The sequence below is a fragment of the Grampus griseus genome (assembly GCF_964374135.1).
Source record: "Grampus griseus genome assembly, chromosome: 4".
NCBI classification, from domain to species: domain Eukaryota; kingdom Metazoa; phylum Chordata; class Mammalia; order Artiodactyla; family Delphinidae; genus Grampus; species Grampus griseus.
In genome coordinates, this window is record NC_138997.1 from 43,892,254 (window position 1) to 43,911,806 (window position 19,553).

At 39.9% G+C, this 19,553-nt stretch overlaps 1 protein-coding gene across 2 annotated transcripts in view; it reads right to left on the reverse strand.

Moving 5' to 3' along the window:
- The window catches only part of ANXA3 (annexin A3), a 58,675-nt gene that overhangs the window by 38,259 nt on the left and 863 nt on the right, over positions 1 to 19,553 (reverse strand). Inside the window, exons 2-3 of one of the 2 annotated variants that reach the window (XM_082653926.1) lie at positions 18,788 to 18,909; positions 17,268 to 17,320 (exon numbers count right to left, since the gene is read on the reverse strand). In XM_082653926.1, coding sequence (XP_082510052.1) covers positions 17,268 to 17,282 — 15 coding nt within the window. In that variant the 5' untranslated portion in view covers positions 17,283 to 17,320; positions 18,788 to 18,909. The remainder of the gene's footprint in view (positions 1 to 17,267; positions 17,321 to 18,787; positions 18,910 to 19,553) is intronic. The other variant, XM_082653925.1, reaches the window with a different exon arrangement.

Consider the following 19,553-nt stretch of genomic DNA (forward strand, 5'->3'; position numbering starts at 1 on the left):
TGGGTTATTTCTGCCACTTCCCCTTCTATATGCAGACAACTCCCACAGCTGTATTCACAGCCCAGACTTCTATTTTGAACACTGGTTATATCTGACGTATCAACTCATTATTTCCTTTCAAAATGATTTCTTCTACCACGTATCAGTTACATGGTACTTACTTGTGCTTTATACATATTTGCTCATTTAACCCTCAGAACCCATCCTATTATGATCCCATCTTACAGGGGAGAAGACTGAGGCACCGAGAGTTAAAAGACTTGCTGACAGTCACATAACTTGCCTGTGGCACAGCCAGGATTTGAACCCAGGCAATCTGGCTCCACTGTCTGTGCTCGTCCCCAGTTTGCTCTTCTTCTTCAATCCCTTTAAATGGCACCACCAACCACCAGAAACCTGGGGGTCTCCTTCAATTCCTTCTCTTTCCATCCAAATGCAATCATCTGCAAGACCTGATGAGACTACTTCAAAAAAAAAGAATCTCCTGTGCACTTCTCCCCACCTTCTTTGGCACTCCTGTCATCCAAGTCACCATAATTGCTCCCCTGGACATGGACATCTGCCCTAGTCTCCCTTCCTGCGTCCTTCTATGCCTACCTCTAGCCATTTCCTACATCTTCTAGCAGCCCAGGGATCTGTGAAAGATCTAAGTCAGGTCATGGCATTCTCCTACTGGACACCCTTCTCTGACCTCCCATTGGATATTCAATAAAGTCCAAACTCCTTGCCCTGTCCACGCAGCCCTGCAACATCTGGCCCAACCTTCCTTGTCACCCTCCCCTGGAGCCAACTCTCCCCTTTGCCCATCCCACTTCAGCTCTCCAAAACTCCAGCTGATCTACTGTGATCTCTTTCTCATCCTCATGCCTTTGTCTGTGCTGTTCCCTCTAGCTGGAATGTTTTCCTACCTTCAGTCTTCCGATTAAGGGCCATCTTCTCTGACAGGTCTGCCTGGGGCCACTTGACCCTGACTTAACAGGGTCCTCTCCTGTTATTCTGTCTCAGCACCTTTCCCCCTTAGGGCACTCAGCATTCCTCAATATCTCTGTTTATATCTGTGTCTCCACCTCCTCTAAATTAAAGTTCCAGAGGGCAGAGACCTTTTGTTTTACTCACAGTACACCCAGCTCCTAGCCCAGTGTTCAGCCTCCAGCTAGGGGCTTAATGACTGTGAGTGAGTCTGACGGAAGTAGATGGAAGCAAGACAATGATATCCCAAGGTGTGGGCTTTCTCCCAGGTCTACACTAGACAATTGGCTGTCTGATGAGGTTGCTTCCTTCAAATATTGATAGTCTAGAAATCAAAGTGATCATTGTATCTTGGGAGATTTGGAAGATGTCCAGACTACATAAAATGACCTCTTTCAGCACCACAAGCTATGCTAAGTCTTTCAATCTGGTTCCACAAGCCCAGATGGATGCCTGGTGCACCTGGGATGTTTCTAATGATTCCATTGTATCTTCCCTTCCTGTCTCTCCAAGCACTCAGCATTTCTCTGTCAAAGGCAGCAAACCCAACTATCTGGATTGAGCTTGAAACACTGGGCCCCTGAAAAGACTTCATCAACACAAACTTCTTTCTCAGAATCATTTTCATTGTTTGTTTGCGGCAGATTATAAATAAGCTGTATTCATCTTCTTTTGAGTCATAGAGCACCAGTGTCTGAGAATTATTTTTTTGTACCACAATCAAAGTCAGGAGCTTAACTTAGCTAAGACTTCATGACCAAATTCTCCTCTTGACGAAGGGCCACAGAGAGTTGAAGACTATTCTTGCCTCAGCTCTGTGCATCTCTAACTTCATCTTACGGGGGAGACACCTGCATTTAAGGGACCTTCACTCTAACTGTGGAAGATACAGGGAACTTGGCTCACTGAAGTGAGAAATCTGGCTTCATCACATCTTCTTGGCTGGGGAATGGTGACTGGCTTGGCAGGATTTGGGGAGTACAGTGGGGACACTCCCTCTCCTCCCACTTCACTTCTATGGGAATACGGATCCACCTGAGAGGGGCTAAGATCAGGAACATTTACTGTTTGTAACATCCTGGGAAGAAGATTTCTTGCATCGATGACCCAAGTCGTTAATGCTCACGTGGTATGATGTTAAAATGCACCGTTTCATGGATTTCGTATGAGTATGTTTGTTGTTAATCCTAACAACAAGTTGCTACAGATTTTAAAATATTTCCTAATGCAAAGTAAACCTAGACAGTGGAAACTCCTACAGTTCATGCAAAGGCTGTCAGGACTAGAGGGATTCTTTGTGGCCCTTGGAGGACCCTGAAGTAACAAAAGAAGATAATTATAATGCTCCCCCAAATCTCCTTGTCCCCCTCCTATCACTTCACTGGGGTTTTCTCATTGCTCTTCTGCCTCATGGCTGTATACCTGCTGTTCCCTCTGCCTGGATGGTCTTCCCCCAAATATCTTCCCAGCTCACTCCCTCACTCCATGTTGACTTCTGCTCACATATCTGAGCAGAAAATAATGTACCCTATCACTCTCATTCTCCACCTCTGCCCTTCTCCAGAGTACTGAAAACTGACTTAATATACTATACACTTATTTCTTTGTTTACTAGCTCTCTTCCCTAATAAAATCAGAGGCATGTAAGCTCCACGCTTTTTTACTTCTCTTTCCCTGCTGTATCCTCTGAGCCTAACAGAGTATCTGGCACATAGTAGATGCTTAGTAAATATTTGCTGCATGAATAAATGAGTACAAAATGCTTTCTTGTTCTGGGTCTTGTTTTCTTTGATAATTCTCAAATGCCATTACCAGACTTTTCAGACCTCCATGCCATATCTCAAAAATCTGACAAATGCACTCTTCACCTTTTGTAAATCCTGTTCACATGAGACTGTCACTACTCTTATTTAAACATGCCTCCAGAACCTAGGCACGGTATTTAATCAAACACAAATAGTTGAAGATGAAAGGAGCAAAGATCTGAGAATCGAGGAAGGGGCAGACTTGAGAATTTTCTACCCTTTTGACTCTCTTAATTCATGTGAGACCTCTGTATTAATCTTATTTCTCAGTACTCTAAAATACTTATTTTTTCTAACTGCTTTGCATCCACCAAAAAAAAACAAAAATAGACTTTCAAGAGAGTCAAATGATACCTTCTCCTCTTCACATTCCTTGCTCTCAATCTAAAACGTTTTCAACAGCAACAAGTTAGATTGTCAAATTACACTTTTTTTTATAATTAAATATAAAAGAGGGACCCTCCCTCCTTGGTGGTTAAGCTTGGGTCAGGGAGTGGCAAAGAGCAGCCCTTTAATGTTCATTCCGTTCATTCCCAGGAAGCCTCTCTCTTTTCACTCAGATTGTATGGTATTTCTTTCCAGGGTTTGTCCTAAAACAAAGCTCTAAATGTTTTGATTTGAAACCCAGGTCTAACCTGTTTTTCATTAACTTCCTGCAGAGGATCACTTGTGAAACTCTCTGAGTGCCAGTATTTACCTAAAGAAGCTTCAGGAACCGTGGTTTGAAACACACACCAAATAGGAAGTTACGATCATGTCGAAAGTACCTAATCGGGCATGATGCCTATACTGCTTGGGATGTGAAAAGTCCATTTCCATGAAAATAGTTATACGCCAGATCATCCAGTCCTGAGATGCAGAAGACAGGAGGGAGACCACAGAAGAAGTTCAGCACATTCACATGCGTGTAACACAGGTGCCTTCTCCATACGCGGTTTAAATTTGCATGGTCGGAATAAGGACTATTAAAAGACACAAAGAAGGACACTACATAATGATCAAGGGATCGATCCAAGAAGAAGATATACCAATTGTAAATATTTATGCACCCAACATAGGAGCACCTCAATACATAAGGCAAATACTAACAGCCATAAAAGGGGAAATCGACAGTAACACATTCATAGTAGGGGACTTTAACACCCCACTTCCACCCATGGACAGATCATCCAAAATGAAAATAAATAAGGAAACACAAGCTTTAAATGACACATTAAACAAGATGGACTTAATTGATATTTATAGGACACTCCATCCAAAAACAACAGAATACACATTTCTCTCAAGTGCTCATGGAACATTCTCCAGGATAGATCATATCTTGGGTCACAAATCAAGCCTTGGTAAATTTAAGAAAATTGAAATTTTATCAAGCATCTTTTCTGACCACAATGCCATGAGACTAGATATCAATTACAGGAAAAGATCTGTAAAAAATACAAACACATGGAGGCTAAACAATACACTACTTAATAATGAAGTGATCACTGAAGAAATCAAAGAGGAAATAAAAAAATACCTAGAAACAAATGACAATGGAGACACAACGACCCAAAACCTATGGGATGCAGCAAAAGCAGTTCTAAGGGGGAAGTTTATAGCAATACAAGCCCACCTTAAGAAGCAGGAAACATCTCGAATAAACAACCTAACCTTGCACCTCAAGCAATTAGAGAAAGAAGAACAAAAAAACCCCAAAGCTAGCAGAAGGAAAGAAATCATAAAAATCAGATCAGAAATAAATGAAAAAGAAATGAAGGAAACAATAGCAAAGATCAATAAAACTAAAAGCTGGTTCTTTGAGAAGATAAACAAAATAGATAAACCACTAGCCAGACTCATCAAGAAAAAATGAGAGAAGACTCAAATCAATAGAATTAGAAATGAAAAAGGAGAAGTAACAACTGTCACTGCAGAAATAAAAAAGATCATGAGAGATTACTACAAGCAACTCTATGCCAATAAAATGGACAATCTGGAAGAAATGGACAAATTCTTAGAAATGCACAACATGCCAAGACTGAATCAGGAAGAAATAGAAAATATGAACAGACCAATCACAAGCACTGAAATTGAAACTGTGATTAAAAATCTTCCAACAAACAAAAGCCCAGGACCAGATGGCTTCACAGGCGAATTCTAACAAACATTTAGAGAAGAGCTAACACCTATCCTTCTCAAACTCTTCCAAAATATAGCAGAGGGAGGAACACTCCCAAATTCCTTCTACGAGGCCACCATCACCTTGATACCAAAACCAGACAAGGATGTCACAAAGAAAGAAAACTACAGGCCAATATCACTGATGAACATAGATGCAAAAATCCTCAACAAAATACTAGCAAATAGAATCCAACAGCACATTAAAAGGATCATACACCATGATCAAGTGGGGTTTATTCCAGGAATGCAAGGATTCTTCAATATATGCAAATCTATCAATGTGATAAACCATATTAACAAATTGAAGGAGAAAAACCATATGATCATCTCAATAGATGCAGAGAAAGCTTTTGACAAAATTCAACACCCATTTATGATAAAAACCCTGCAGAAAGTAGGCATAGAGGGAACTTTCCTCAACATAATAAAGGTCATATATGACAAGACCACAGCAAACATCATCCTCAATGGTGAAAAACTGAAAGCATTTCCACTAAGATCAGGAACAAGACAAGGTTGCCCACTCTCACCACTCTTATTCAACATAGTTTTGGAAGTTTTAGCCACAGCAATCAGAGAAGAAAAGGAAATAAAAGGAATCCAAATCAGAAAAGAAGAAGTAAAGCTGTCACTGTTTGCAGATGACATGATACTATACATACAGAATCCTAAAGATGCTACCAAGAAAACTACTAGAGCTAATCAATGAATTTGGTAAAGTAGCAGGATCCAAAATTAATGCACAGAAATCTCTGGCATTCCTATATACTAATGATGAAAAATCTGAAAGTGAAATCAAGAAAACACTCCCATTTACCATTGCAACAAAAAGAATAAAATATCTAGGAATAAACCTACCTAAGGAGATAAAAGACCTATATGCAGAAAACTATAGGACACTGATGAAAGAAATTAAAGATGATACAAATAGATGGAGAGATATACCATGTTCTTGGATTGGAAGAATCAACATTGTGAAAATGACTCTACTACCCAAAGCAATCTATAGATTCAATGCAATCCCTATCAAACTACCACTGGCATTTTTCACAGAACTAGAACAAAAAATTTTGCAATTTGTATGGAAACACAAAAGACCTCGAATAGCCAAAGCAATCTTGAGAACGAAAAAAGGAGCTGGAGGAATCAGGCTCCCTGACTTCAGACTATACTACAAAGCTACAGTAATCAAGACAGCATGGTACTGGCACAAAAACAGAAAGATAGATCAATGGAACAGGATAGAAAGCCCAGAGATAAACCTACACACATATGGACACCTTATCTTTGATAAAGGTTGCAGGAATGTACAGTGGAGAAAGGACAGCCTCTTCAATAAGTGGTGCTGGGAAAACTGGACAGCTACATATGAAAGTATGAGATTAGATCACTCCCTAACACCATACACAAAAATAAGCTCAAAATGGATTAAAGCCCTAAATGTAAGGCCAGAAACTATCAAACTCTTAGAGGAAAACATAGGCAGAACACTCTATGACATAAATCACAGCAAGGTCCTTTCTGACTCACCTCCTAGATTAATGGAAATAAAAACAAAAATAAACAAATGGGACCTAATGAAACTTCAAAGCTTTTGCACAGCAAAGGAAACCATAAACAAGACCAAAAGACAATCCTCAGAACGGGAGAAAGTATTTGCAAATGAAGCAACTGACAAAGGATTAATCTCCAAAATTTACAAGCAGCTCATGCAGCTCAATAACAAAAAAACAAACAACCCAATCCAAAAATGGGCAGAACACCTAAACAGACATTTCTCCAAAGAAGATATACAGACTGCCAAAAAACACATGAAAGAATGCTCAACATCATTAATCATTAGAGAAATGCAAATCAAAACTACAATGAGATATCATCTCACACCAGTCAGAATGGTCATCATCAAAAAATCTACAAACAATAAATGCTGGAGAGGGTGTGGAGAAAAGGGAACACTCTTGCACTGCTGGTGGGAATGTGAATTGGTTCTGCCACTATGGAGAACAGTATGGAGGTTCCTTAAAAAACTACAAATAGAACTACCATATGACCCAGCAATCCCACTACTGGGCATATACCCTGAGAAAACCATAATTCAAAAAGAGTCATGTACCAAAATGTTCATTGCAGCTCTATTTACAATAGCCCGGAGATGGAAACAACCTAAGTGTCCATCATCAGATGAATGGATAAAGAAGATGTGGCACATATATACAATGGAATATTACTCAGCCATAAAAAGAAACGAAATTGAGCCATTTGTAATGAGGTGGATAGACCTGGAGTCTGTCATACAGAGTGAAGTAAGTCAGAAAGAGAGGGACAAATACCGTATGCTGACACATATATATGGAATTTAGGAAAAGAAAAATGTCATGAAGAACCTAGGGGTAAGGCAGGAATAAAGACGCAGACCTCCTAGAGAACGGACTTGAGGTTATGGGGAGGGGGAGGGGTGAGCTGTGACGGGGCGAGAGAGAGTCATGGACATATACACACTGACAAACGTAGTAAGGTAGATGGCTGGTGGGAGGCAGCCGCATGGCACAGGGATATTGGCTCGGTGCTTTGTGACTGCCTGGAGGGGTGGGATAGGGAGGGTGGGAGGGAGGGAGACGCAAGAGGGAAGAGATATGGGAACATATGTATATGTATAACTGATTCACTTTGTTATAAAGCAGAAACTAACGCACCAATGTAAAGCAATTATACCCCAATAAAGATGTTAAAAAAAAAAAGATGTGGCACATGTATACAATGGAATATTAGTCAGCCATAAAAAGAAACAAAATTGAGCTATTTGTAATGAGGTGGATAGACCTAGAGTCTGTCATACAGAGTGAAGTAAGTCAGAAAGAGAAAGACAAATACCGTATGCTAACACATATATATGGAATTTAAGGGAAAAAAAGTCATGAAGAACCTAGGGGTAAGACAGGAATAAAGACGCAGACCTACTGGAGAACGGACTTGAGGATATGGGGAGAGGGAGGGTGAGCTGTGACAGGGCGAGAGTCATGGACATATACACACTAACAAACGTAAGGTAGATAGCTAGCGGGAAGCAGCCGCATGGCACAGGGATATTGGCTCGGTGCTTTGTGACAGCCTGGAGGCGTGGGATAGGGAGGGTGGGAGGGAGGGAGACGCAAGAGGGAAGACATATGGGAACATATGTTTATGTGTGACTGATTCACTTTGTTATAAAGCAGAAACTAACACACCATTGTAAAGCAATTATACCCCAATAAAGATGTTAAAAAAAAAAAGCAAAAAAAAAAACAACTACAAATAGAACTACCATATGACCCAGCAATCCCACTACTGGGCATATACCCTGAGAAAACCAAAATTCACAAAGAGTCATGTACCAAAATGTTCATTGCAGCTCTATTTACAATAGCCCGGAGATGGAAACAACCTAAGTGCCCATCATCGGATGAATGGATAAAGAAGATGTGGCACATATATACAATGGAATATTACTCAGCCATAAAAAGAAACGAAATTGAGCTATTTGTAATGAGGTGGATAGACCTAGAGTCTGTCATACAGAGTGAAGTAAGTCAGAAAGAGAGAGACAAATACCGTATGCTAACACATATATATGGAATTTAAGAAAAAAAATGTCATGAAGAACCTAGGGGTAAGACAGGAATAAAGACGCAGACCTACTGGAGAACAGACTTGAGGATATGCGGAGGGGGAAGGGTGAGCTGTGACAGGGCGAGAGAGAGTCATGGACATATACACACTAACAAACGTAGTAAGGTAGATAGCTAGTGGGAAGCAGCCGCATGGCACAGGGATATTGGCTCGGTGCTTTGTGACCGCCTGGAGGGGTGGGATAGGGAGGGTGGGAGGGAGGGAGGCGCAAGAGGGAAGAGATATGGGAACATATGTATATGTATAACTGATTCACTTTGTTATAAAGCAGAAACTAACACACCATTGTAAAGCAATTATACCCCAATAAAGATGTTAAAAAAATTTTTTTTTAAAATTTGCATGGTCGGGAAGAGCAAACACACTAGGAAAGAAAGGTCCAGCTGTATGTCCCCCAAAAGCAAGAAATATGAAAGTGGATGGGGCTCTTACGAATCCTTTGTACCCAGTACCAAAAACATCCAAATGCCCGGGGCTGATGTCATCCATGGGGCAGAATTTGAAAGGCACTGCTTTCCCAGAATTCCCTGCACGTTAGCACACTGCACCTTTCCTGGGAGCCCTACCACTGGTGTCCTTCCTCTGCAGAAATGGGAACATTGTATCCTCATGTGTCAAACTACACCAACCTTGTTCCCAGGAAAGAGAGGAAGGATGGGGTGGGGAAGGGAAGCTGTGCTCTCTAATTCTCACCAAGGACTTATTATGATGGGGTAGCTTCTCCTATTAGCAAGTTTCCACCTTAGATAAACCTTCCCCAACCTTTCCACCATCAAGCATCCCTTTTTGTATTTCTTCATGGACCCCATGTTTTGAGTGACCCTGCCTGCCAATCTGTACCTATTACAAAACATTAACTCACTTCCCCCAGTCTTACTTGTGATTAAAGATGTAACTTCCCATCAGAGCTTCCTCCGATCAGCCTAAGATAACCAGTACCTTAGTGCTGACAGCATTTTAGTAAAAACTACAGGAATATGACATTTTGAAAACTCTCTGCAGCCTTGATGTAAGGTATATGTTTATGGGATAATAAAGATGTATCTGATCTTTGTCCAGGGTTCCAGCCACAGAGCTTCAAAAACCACTGGAATTTACTGAGCGATGGGATTGTCTTTACTGTGCTAATGAGGTGAGTCATGGTGGGCCATGAGATAGCTGTAGCATCAGGCTAGTTACTAAAAAGACCCAGCCATGTGATTAGAGGGTTGGCACTTTGGGAACGCAAGGGGACTGGAGACCGAATTCAATCGTGGCCAGTGACTTAATCAGTCACGGCTATGCAATGAAACTCCAGAAAAAGCCCTGGATGCCGAGGCTCAGAGAAGCTCCCTGGCTGGTGAACACACTGATGTGCAGGAAAGGTGAGGTGCCCTGACTCCACGGGGAGAGGGCTTGGAAGCTCTGCATCCAGGGCCTTTCCAGAGTTTGCTCTATGTGTAGGTTTTATAATAAAAACTGTAATGGTAAGTATAGCACTTTCAGTGAATTCTATGAGGTGTTCTAGAGACTTACTGATCAGGGTCATGGAAACCTCCTAATTTATAGCCCCTGGGTCAGAACAGCAGGTGACTCTGAGACTTGCCGCTGGTGTCTGAAGTGAGGCTGGAGCCCTTAAACCTGTGGAGTCTGATGCTAGTCCTAGGTAGTGTCAGAATTGTACTGCGGTCCACCCACTGGGAGTGAGAACAGAGCATTATCTTTAAATACATATAAACATCCAAACCCATAGAATGTACAACACCAAGAGTGAACTGTAAAGTAAACTATGGACTTTGGGTGATAAAGATGTGCCAGTGTAGGTTCATCAATTGCAACAAATGAACCCCTCTGGTGGGGGATGTTGACAATGGGGGAGGCCATGCATGTGTGGGAGACAGAGGGCACGTGGGGAACCTCTGTACCCTCCTCTTAATTTTGCTGTGCACCTAAAACTCCTCTAAAAAATAGTCATAGTATATATATATATATATACATAAATGCAAGAAAATACTAAAAATAGGTGTGGTCAGAAAACATCTATTAGGGGAAAATCCATTGGTTTCAGATGGCTCTGAGAGAATCATTCCAGTGGGGAGGAGGATGCTGTTGATGTGTACTAAAACCAGGCCCAGGAAACAGGCAGAAGCTTCCTCACTAAAACAGTTGCAGGGATATTAAGTATCAAGGAATAAAGCTAATATACCGAAATGATAATGATTACAACATCTACTGAGTGCTCACTACATGCCAGGTACTGTTCGTGCATTTCACATGAACTGATTGAATGCCTTCAAAGCCTAGATGATGTAGGTACTGTTATTACACTTATTTTACAGATGAGGAAACAGACATAGCAAGAGACTAAGTAATTTGTTCAAGGTCATATTCAGGAGTTTGCCTTTTAATCAATTAGAGAGTCATGAAAAGTAGAACTGGGGTTGTGGCTGGATGGTCTTCTTTCTGCTCCGGTAGAGCCCACTGCACTAGGTACACACTGCTTTCATTGTTTAGCTACCCTTTGGATGAACTCCTTCATGTTAACAGGAAGTTCTATTTTGATAAAGTTTCTTTTATCCCTTGGTTCCAGAGTCTCGCTATGTTCCCCTTCCTCATTTTGCAAATTAGCATTTGGAATGGGGAAGGAAGAGTATATAGTTAGTTCGGATGTTACAACAGTTCATGATGATTATAGTGATTATGAGCTAATGTTGAAAAATTTTAGTAGCATAATAAAAATATTAATTTGAGGGTTCAAATAGTTATTGCATTCATTATTATTCTGTAAAAGTAAGTTAGGAATTAACCAAGGAGCAAAGAGCTCAGAGTATTCCTATGAGAAAGCCAGCCTTGTAGAAGGCACACATAGGAAAAATACTGCTATGGTATCTTAATAAAAATGTTCCAAGACATTCTCATTTGTGTGTTGCCTGAGTGCTTGCTATAGATGTAAAGGCAACATTTGACAAAGACCTTGAGTTCATAGAGTACAAACTGATAAGATACCAGGCCCTCTCATCAGGGGTGAAGTAGTAGAAGCCAAGCCTGAACAGAGATACACAGGTTTCCCCCGTTATCTTAATGCAGAGCATCTCTATGAAACTTTCCATAAGCTGAAATGGTGTAAAGCCAAGGGTAATACCCCAGATTTTCAAAAGTTCATTTTATGCCACTTCAGTTTTAAGAAAGACCTACTTTAATACATTGACGGCATAAAAGCAAAAATCCTCTTTGAATTTCTTTCAGTTACCAAAAACAGGTACAGGCATATCATGTCTTTACTGCACTTCATTTTGCTTTGCAGATATTGTGTCTTTACAAACTGAAGGTTTGTGACAACCCGACATCAAGCAAGTATATCAGCGCCATTCTTCCAACAGCATTTGCTCATTTCGTGTCTCTGTGTCGGATTTTGGTAATTCCAGCAATATTTCAAACTTTTTCATTATTACTATATTTGTTACGGTGATCTGTGTGCAGTGATCTTTGATGTTACTACTGCAAAAAAAGATTATGACTCCCTGAAGGCTCAGATGCTGGTTAGCATTTTTTATCAATAAAACATTTTTAAATTAGAGTATGTACATTGTTCCTTTAGACAATGCTATTCTACGCAACAGACTACAGTATAGTGTTAACATAACTTTTTTATCGGCTATATTCCCCATGTTGTACAATATATCCTTATAGTTTATTTTATACTTAACAATTTGTACCTCTTTACTGCCCTACCCTTATATTGTACCCCACCACTGGTAATCACTAGTTTGTTCTCTATACTTATGACTCTCCTTCTCTTTTGTTATATTTACTAGTTTGTTGAATTTTTGGATTCCACATATGTGATATCATATATTATTTGTCTCTGTCTGACATTTCACACAGTATAATGCCCTCCAAGTCCATCCATGTTGCTGCAAATAGCACAATTTCATTCTTTTTATGGCTGAGTAGTATTCCATTGTATGTATGTGTGTATGTGTGTATATATATATATATATATATATATATATATATATACACACACACACACACCCCACATCTTTATCCATTCATCTGTTCTGTTGATGGCTTAGGTTGTTTCCATATCTTGGCAATTGTAAATAATGCTTCTATGAACATTGGGCTGCATGTATCTTTTCAAATTAGTGTTTTGGGTTTTTTTTGGATATATATCCAGGAGTGGAATTGCTGGGTCATATGGTCAAAACTAAACTACTTTTAGTTTTTTGAGAAACCTCCATACTGTTCTCCGTAGAGGCTGCACCAATTTACATTCTCACCAACAGTGTAGGAGGGTTCCCTTTTCTCCACACCCTCTCCAGCATTTATTGTTTGTAGATTTTTTTATGACAGCCATTCTGACAGGTGTGAGATGATATCTCATTGTGGTTTTAATTTGCATTTCTCTGATGACTAACGATGTTGAGCATCTTTTCACGTGTCTGGTGGCCATCTGCATGTCTTCTTTGGGAAAATGTCTATTCAGGTCTTCTGCCCACATTTTAATTGGGTTGTTTGCTTTTTTGATGTTGAGTTGTTATATTTTGGATATTAACTCCTTATCGGTCATATCATTAGCAAATATTTCCTCACATTCAGTAGGTCGCCTTTTCAGTTTGTCAATGGTTTCCTTTGCTATGCAAAAACTTTAAGCCTAATTAGATCCCATTTATTTATTTTTGTTTTTACTTCCTTTGCTTTAGGAGACAGATCCAAAAAATATTGCTACAATTCATGTCAAAGAGTGTTCTGCCAATGTTTTCTTCTAGGAGTTTCATGGTTTCCAAAACATAACTTTTATATGCACTGGGAAACCAAAAAATTCTTGCGACTTGCTTTATTGCGATACTTGTTTTATTGCAGTGGTCTGGAACCAAACTGCAATGTCTCCAATGTGTGTCTGTACTAACACAGATCTTTCATAAAAGCAAAGTTATGTAATGCAAACTTTCGAAAAGTGTGGCTACCATATTCAAAAATTTTAACAAAGGAAATAGTAATGCAACATCTGAAACAATGAGAGGGTTCCAACACTCCTAGATAGAATATACAGACTCAGGAAACCAGCTAATCTTTCATCTCCAACAGTAATGTACTGAAATTGCAACCGAAATCTTCCCTCTTGATCATATCACTCTAATAAACTCACCATACACTGGTAAACACAAATGATCAACCATGTTGTAGAAAAGCATGGACTGATTGCTCATTTGTGTTTGGGTGTGTATGTGCTTTTGTGTTAAGAGGGAAAAAGAGAACAGATAAAACAGTGATAAGAGTATTTACAGAAATCTGAGAGTTTTCTAAATTGTGGTTAAAAAAAGTGTAACATAAAATTTACCACTTTAAACATTTTTAAGTGTACAGTTCAGTAGTGGCGAGAATATTTACATTGTTGTAAAACAGATCTCCGGAACTTGACTTTTTCATTGTATGGAACTAGAACTCTATATCCATTAAGCAACAAATTCCCTTTTCCCCCTCCCCACAGACCCTGGCAACTACAATTCTGTTTTCTGTTTCTACGAATTTGACTACTTCAGATACCTCATATAAATGGAACCATACAGTATTTTGTCTTCTTATTACTGGCTTATTTCTCTTAGCATAATGTCCTCAGGGTTCATCTATGTTGCAGCATATGTCAGAATTTCCTTCCTTTTAAAGGCTAAATATTCCACAATATGCATACCCCACGTTTTGTTTATCTATTCGTCCATCAACGGACACTTGGGTTGCTTCCAGCTTTTAGCTATTGTGAATAATGCTGCTATGAACACAAGTGTGCAAATATCTCTTCAAGATCCTGCTTTCAATTCTTAGGATATTTATCCAGAAATGGGATTGCTGGATCATATGGTAATTCTATTTTTAATTTGTTGAGGAATCACCATACTGTTTTCCATAGTAGCTCTGAGTTGTTTTTAATATTTGCTCTCAGATATCTCACTCATAAATGTTAGTTCTTTAATTTGAGACAGGAGGGAAATAGGAAAGAAAAAGCGAGGCAGTAGGAGCCCCTTTCTGACTAGGGCCTCTTTCTTCACTCGAGCTCCCCAATCTCCCCTCCTGCCCACAGCACAGCTTCCCGTTTCTAGTCTCTTCCCATCCCTTCTTTCCTGCTGCCTGATGCCCAATGCTACCACCCCCTTGTGGTGGGCAGAATAATGGCTCCCCAATAAAATATCCACACGGTAATCCTTGGACCCTGTGAATGTGATATGTTACATGACTAAAGGGACTTTGAGGATGCAATTATGGTTCCAAACCTTAAAATAGGGAAATTAGCCTGCATTACCCAGGTGGGCCCAATCTAATAATGTGCGCACTTAACAGCAGAGAACTGTCTCCAGCTGGAGGAAGTAGAGGACGGCAGAAGAGAGATGTCCCAGAAGGGCAAGCTAGAGAGACTGCAAGCGTGAGAAGGATTCCATGCACCACTGCTGTTCTGAGATGTAGGGGGCCACACACAAGGACTGGCAATGGCCTCCAGGAGATAAGGACAGCCCCCACTGACAGCCAGCAAGGCACTCAGTCTCACAACTGCAAGGAACTAAATTTTGCCGACAACCTAAATAAGCTCAGAGGTGGATTCTTCCCAAAGTCTCAGAAAGGAAAGCAGCCCTGCCAACTCCTTGATCTTTGCGCTATGAGACCCATTTTGGGCTCTAACATATTGAACTGTGTGGAGATAATAAAGGGGTATTGTTTTAAGTTGCTAAATGTGTGGTGATTGCTTATGGAAGCAGTAGGAAACAAATACACCCTCTCTCACACTCACCTGGGTCTCTCCCAGCCCTTCAGAAATGTGCCATAACTTGGAAGGTGTCAGCTGTAGAGCCTGAACAACTAATTCCATGTCGATTCACTAATGGACAAGGGCTAGAGGGAGACTAATTTTTTGGAGAGATGAAATTTTTTTTCATCTGACTCTACTAGATATCCATAACAGCAGCAGGAATTTCAGACCTGGAAAGGGGGAGATCAGCCTACTGGCCAGTGACAGAAAATAATCTGGGACCAAGAAAAGCCTCACAATAGCACATCTACCGACACCGACACCGCACTTAACAAGGCCTGCTCATGCCTCCATATGGGTTATTCTCGAAGCCTCTCTGCCCCTCGCTTATAAAATACAATGTATTTTCATCATTAAAAAAAATCAGAGGGACTTCCCTGGTGGTCCAGTGGTTAAGAATCTGTGCTTCCAATGCAGGGGGCTCGGGTTCGATCCCTGGTTGGGGAACTAAGATCCCACATGCCGTGTGAATGGCCCCCCAAAAAAAGAAAAAAAATTTTAAAAAAAGAATCAGAGCACAGAAGGTGATGCACTGAAAGTGAAAGTGCCCCTGCTCATAGTTCCACCTTTCCAGAAAGTTTTCATGTAATACGGTCCTTATGTGTCTATTTTCTTCTTTTCTTTTTTCTTTCTCTAAAACAGAATCACTCTGTATGTACTATTCTGTGACTGGATTTTTTTTTTATTGATTAATATATCTCTGGAATTTTTTTTGTCAATACATAGACGGCGGACTTCTCATTTTTTAAATGATTACATAAAAATGGCTATAAGTTACAATTGAGAAATATCATAACCCATGGATGGCCATTTATTCTGTGTATTTTCATTAGTACAAATGAATGCCCATCAGCCTTTATTTCTTCAGCCTTATGCAAGTGTATCTATATGATAAATACCCAGAAGTGGAAGTACTGGGTTACACAGGGTGAGCATTTAAACACTGACTGCCAAAATACCATCCCCAAAGAGTGCCAACTTTACTCTCCTATGAACAGAGTATGAAAGTGCCCGTCTTGCCCACATCCTCTGCAACACTGGTCTTCTTACATTTTTTTTCACCTTTACCAATACTTAGATAGAAATGATTTCTCATTGTGTTATTTACATTTCTTTATTTCTCAGTAAGGTATAGCACCTTTTCATATGTTTGTTGGACATTTATAATTCTTTTTGTATCCTATTCATGTCCCTCACAAATTTTTCCATCGAGTTCATTTTTCTTATTGATGTAGTGAAGTTATTTTTATGTTAATGAAATGAGTCTCTTGTCAAATGTGCTGCAAATACTATTTCCTGTGGGTTGTCTTCTGACTCCACTAATATATTGTTTGCCATCATAAATTATAAATTTGTATTTAGTTCAATAGATCAATATTTTTCTTTTAGGTTTTCGGTTTGTATCTTGGTTGTAACTGCCTTCCCCACTCCAAGATTATTTTTAAAATTCACCCATATTTTGTCTTTTTCATTTCGGTATTTTATTCATCTGAAATTTAGTTTCATGTAAGAAGGGAGAAGGAATACAGATTTACTTTTTCCCTGAAACAGTGAGAAGTTTTCCTAACATCATTTATTGAATAAGCCATCTTCTCCTCTCTGATATGAAATGTCTTTTTCTTATAATAAATTCCCAAATCACATAATTTATTCTCTATTATTGACCTCCCTGCTTTGGTGTCAGTACAAATTATTTTAACTATGTACCTTTACAATACATTTTAATATTTTCTTATTTTTAGACATCCTCTAGCTTTTGGGGCATGTTAATTTTTTCACATAAATCTTTCATCAACTTATAAAATTTTTTAATATTTTGATTTTCTGTATTTTGATTTGACTCAGATAAGTTACTGTGCTATGAAGGCTTGATTTTTACTTACCCAGATAGATGCCATGATACCCCACCTTTCTCTTGAGTTGAGATCACACTAACCTATTAAAAGGAAAAAAAAAAAAAGTACGAACAGTATAAATCTGGGACTCAGAACAAAATAATCTCAGCCTAACCCTTAATCTCTAATCCAGAAAACAGAAGTCAACATTCAAAGAGAAACCACCTCTGGAAGAGGATGTTTCTCTAACATCAAGTACTGCATTTGCTAAATAAACATCACCAAACACCAACTATCTATCTACAAGAGACTGTGCTAGACCTGTGAAGGGCTCAAAACAAGAGAGAAAAAAAATCTCTGTACCTAAGAGGTTTGCAAATATGTTTCCTGGGAGCCAATTTTTGACTCATTTAACATCCAGGAGAACTACAATGATTGTTGACTTCTTTTAACTACCATCATAGGGAACAACATAAACTTGTCCCCCTCCCCCAGTTTTCAGCTGGCTTGTTTGATCCCTTGTGTTTGTGAATCTTCTTTTACATTTTACAAGGCTTCAAGTCTACAGCCTGTTATAAACAGACATGCCTGCTCTTTGAGGAAGGTCCAGGCCTTGGTAGGGCCCATAGGTGAAAAAGGGCAATTCTTTGATGGATGCCTGGTTGGGAACCCAGACACACTTTCATATGTAGACATTATTCAAACATGCTGGCAAATCTCCAGGATTGGCTTAGAAATAAAGTTGCTCCCACCCTTACCGGGAACAAAATATTCTAAAAATTCAGTGATAGCCCCAGAGCAATGTGCAATAGGAAATGACACTATTAGTCTCTGGAATTTAAATATTTCTAGGGACTTGATTTTCTCAGGCTTTCTGTAGGGGAGGGCAGTCAGCTTTCTAGTTACAAGGGCTAAGGGCTACATCCCTCTAAATATACAGCAGATACAAAATATCATTAGTTCTGGTTTTGCCTCTTAAAGCTAGACACAATTTCTTTGAGCCTCAGTTTCCTCATCTGTAAAAAGGGGAGAGGATGGCTGTTGCTGGCACTAAATGAAATAATATGTGTAATCACATCAGCTAATGCTTTGAGTTCTTACTATGTTGCAGGTAATATAAAAAAACACAACAGGAAATTCCCTGTCGGTCCAGTGGCTAGGACTCCGCACTTTCACTGCCCAGCAGGTTCAATCCCTGGCTGGGGAACTAAGATCCCACAAGCTGTGCGGCTTGGCCAATAAATAAATTAAAATTAAAAAAAATTAAGAAACATTGTAAGGTCAATTCCAAAAGGCTGGAGATTTTTGTCAAGTTTTTTCACTGAGGCACAAAAGTACTAAATAAAAATGCTTATTGAATGAATGAATGATATCAGCCTCACAATAACCCAGGGGAGCTGGGTATCATTAAGAACATCTCCACTTTGCAAATGAAGAAGTTGGGGCGCAGAGAGGTACAGTCGATCTCTCAGCATCCACGGTTCCAGGCCCCCTCCCCCACCTTGCCCCGCCCAAATCCTCAGATGCTCAAGGTCCCTATATTCAAAGGCACAGTACAGTCTCCTTACCCGCGGGTTCTGCATCCGCTGATTCCACCAACCGCGGTTCGACTTTGAAACCCGCGGCTACGCAGGGCCGACTGTACTATAACGTTCCAGTCTCACAGCGAGTAAGTGTCCCTCTACGGAACCTAGGCAGTCACAGTCCAAGGGTATACATTTAACCCCCAAGCTTCTGCCTTACCCAAGTGCCCCGCCCACACACTGTCAAAGCTAATGCTCAATATGTGTTGATTTAGTATAATTTGTAAATTACAAACATTTACTACTGATTTCAGTTTTAAGAAGTGAAAAATTACTCCACAGTGGAGGCTAAATGACCTAACAATAGAACCTTAAACATCCTTTTCTGAAAGAGATTAGAGCGTTTACATCATTTCCTTTACTTCCTCCTCGGTCCCTGTATTTAGGCCCCTGTATATAAGCCCATGTCTCTACAGAACCACGCGGCTCTGGGAACAAGCTTCTGGTTTTCTTTACATCTTTGAATTTCCTTTCTCGTCACTTTGAAGTTTTCTGCCTTCATGAAAGCCAATGGCGATATCTTTGCAGAATAATGTTTTTATGAGTTACAATTTTCATGAAGTTGATTTTTAGAAAGTTGTAAATGTACCTCTGGCAGAGGAGAGAGTCTGACTGACTGTGTAGAACACAAATCCTTGGAAATAATTTAGCCGGGCAGTGTTACAACCTTCTTATTAGCAGCCCGAGGGGCCTCCAGAGACCCAGAAGCTCCTTGACCCAGAAGCTCCTTGACCCGGCAGAAACCACAATT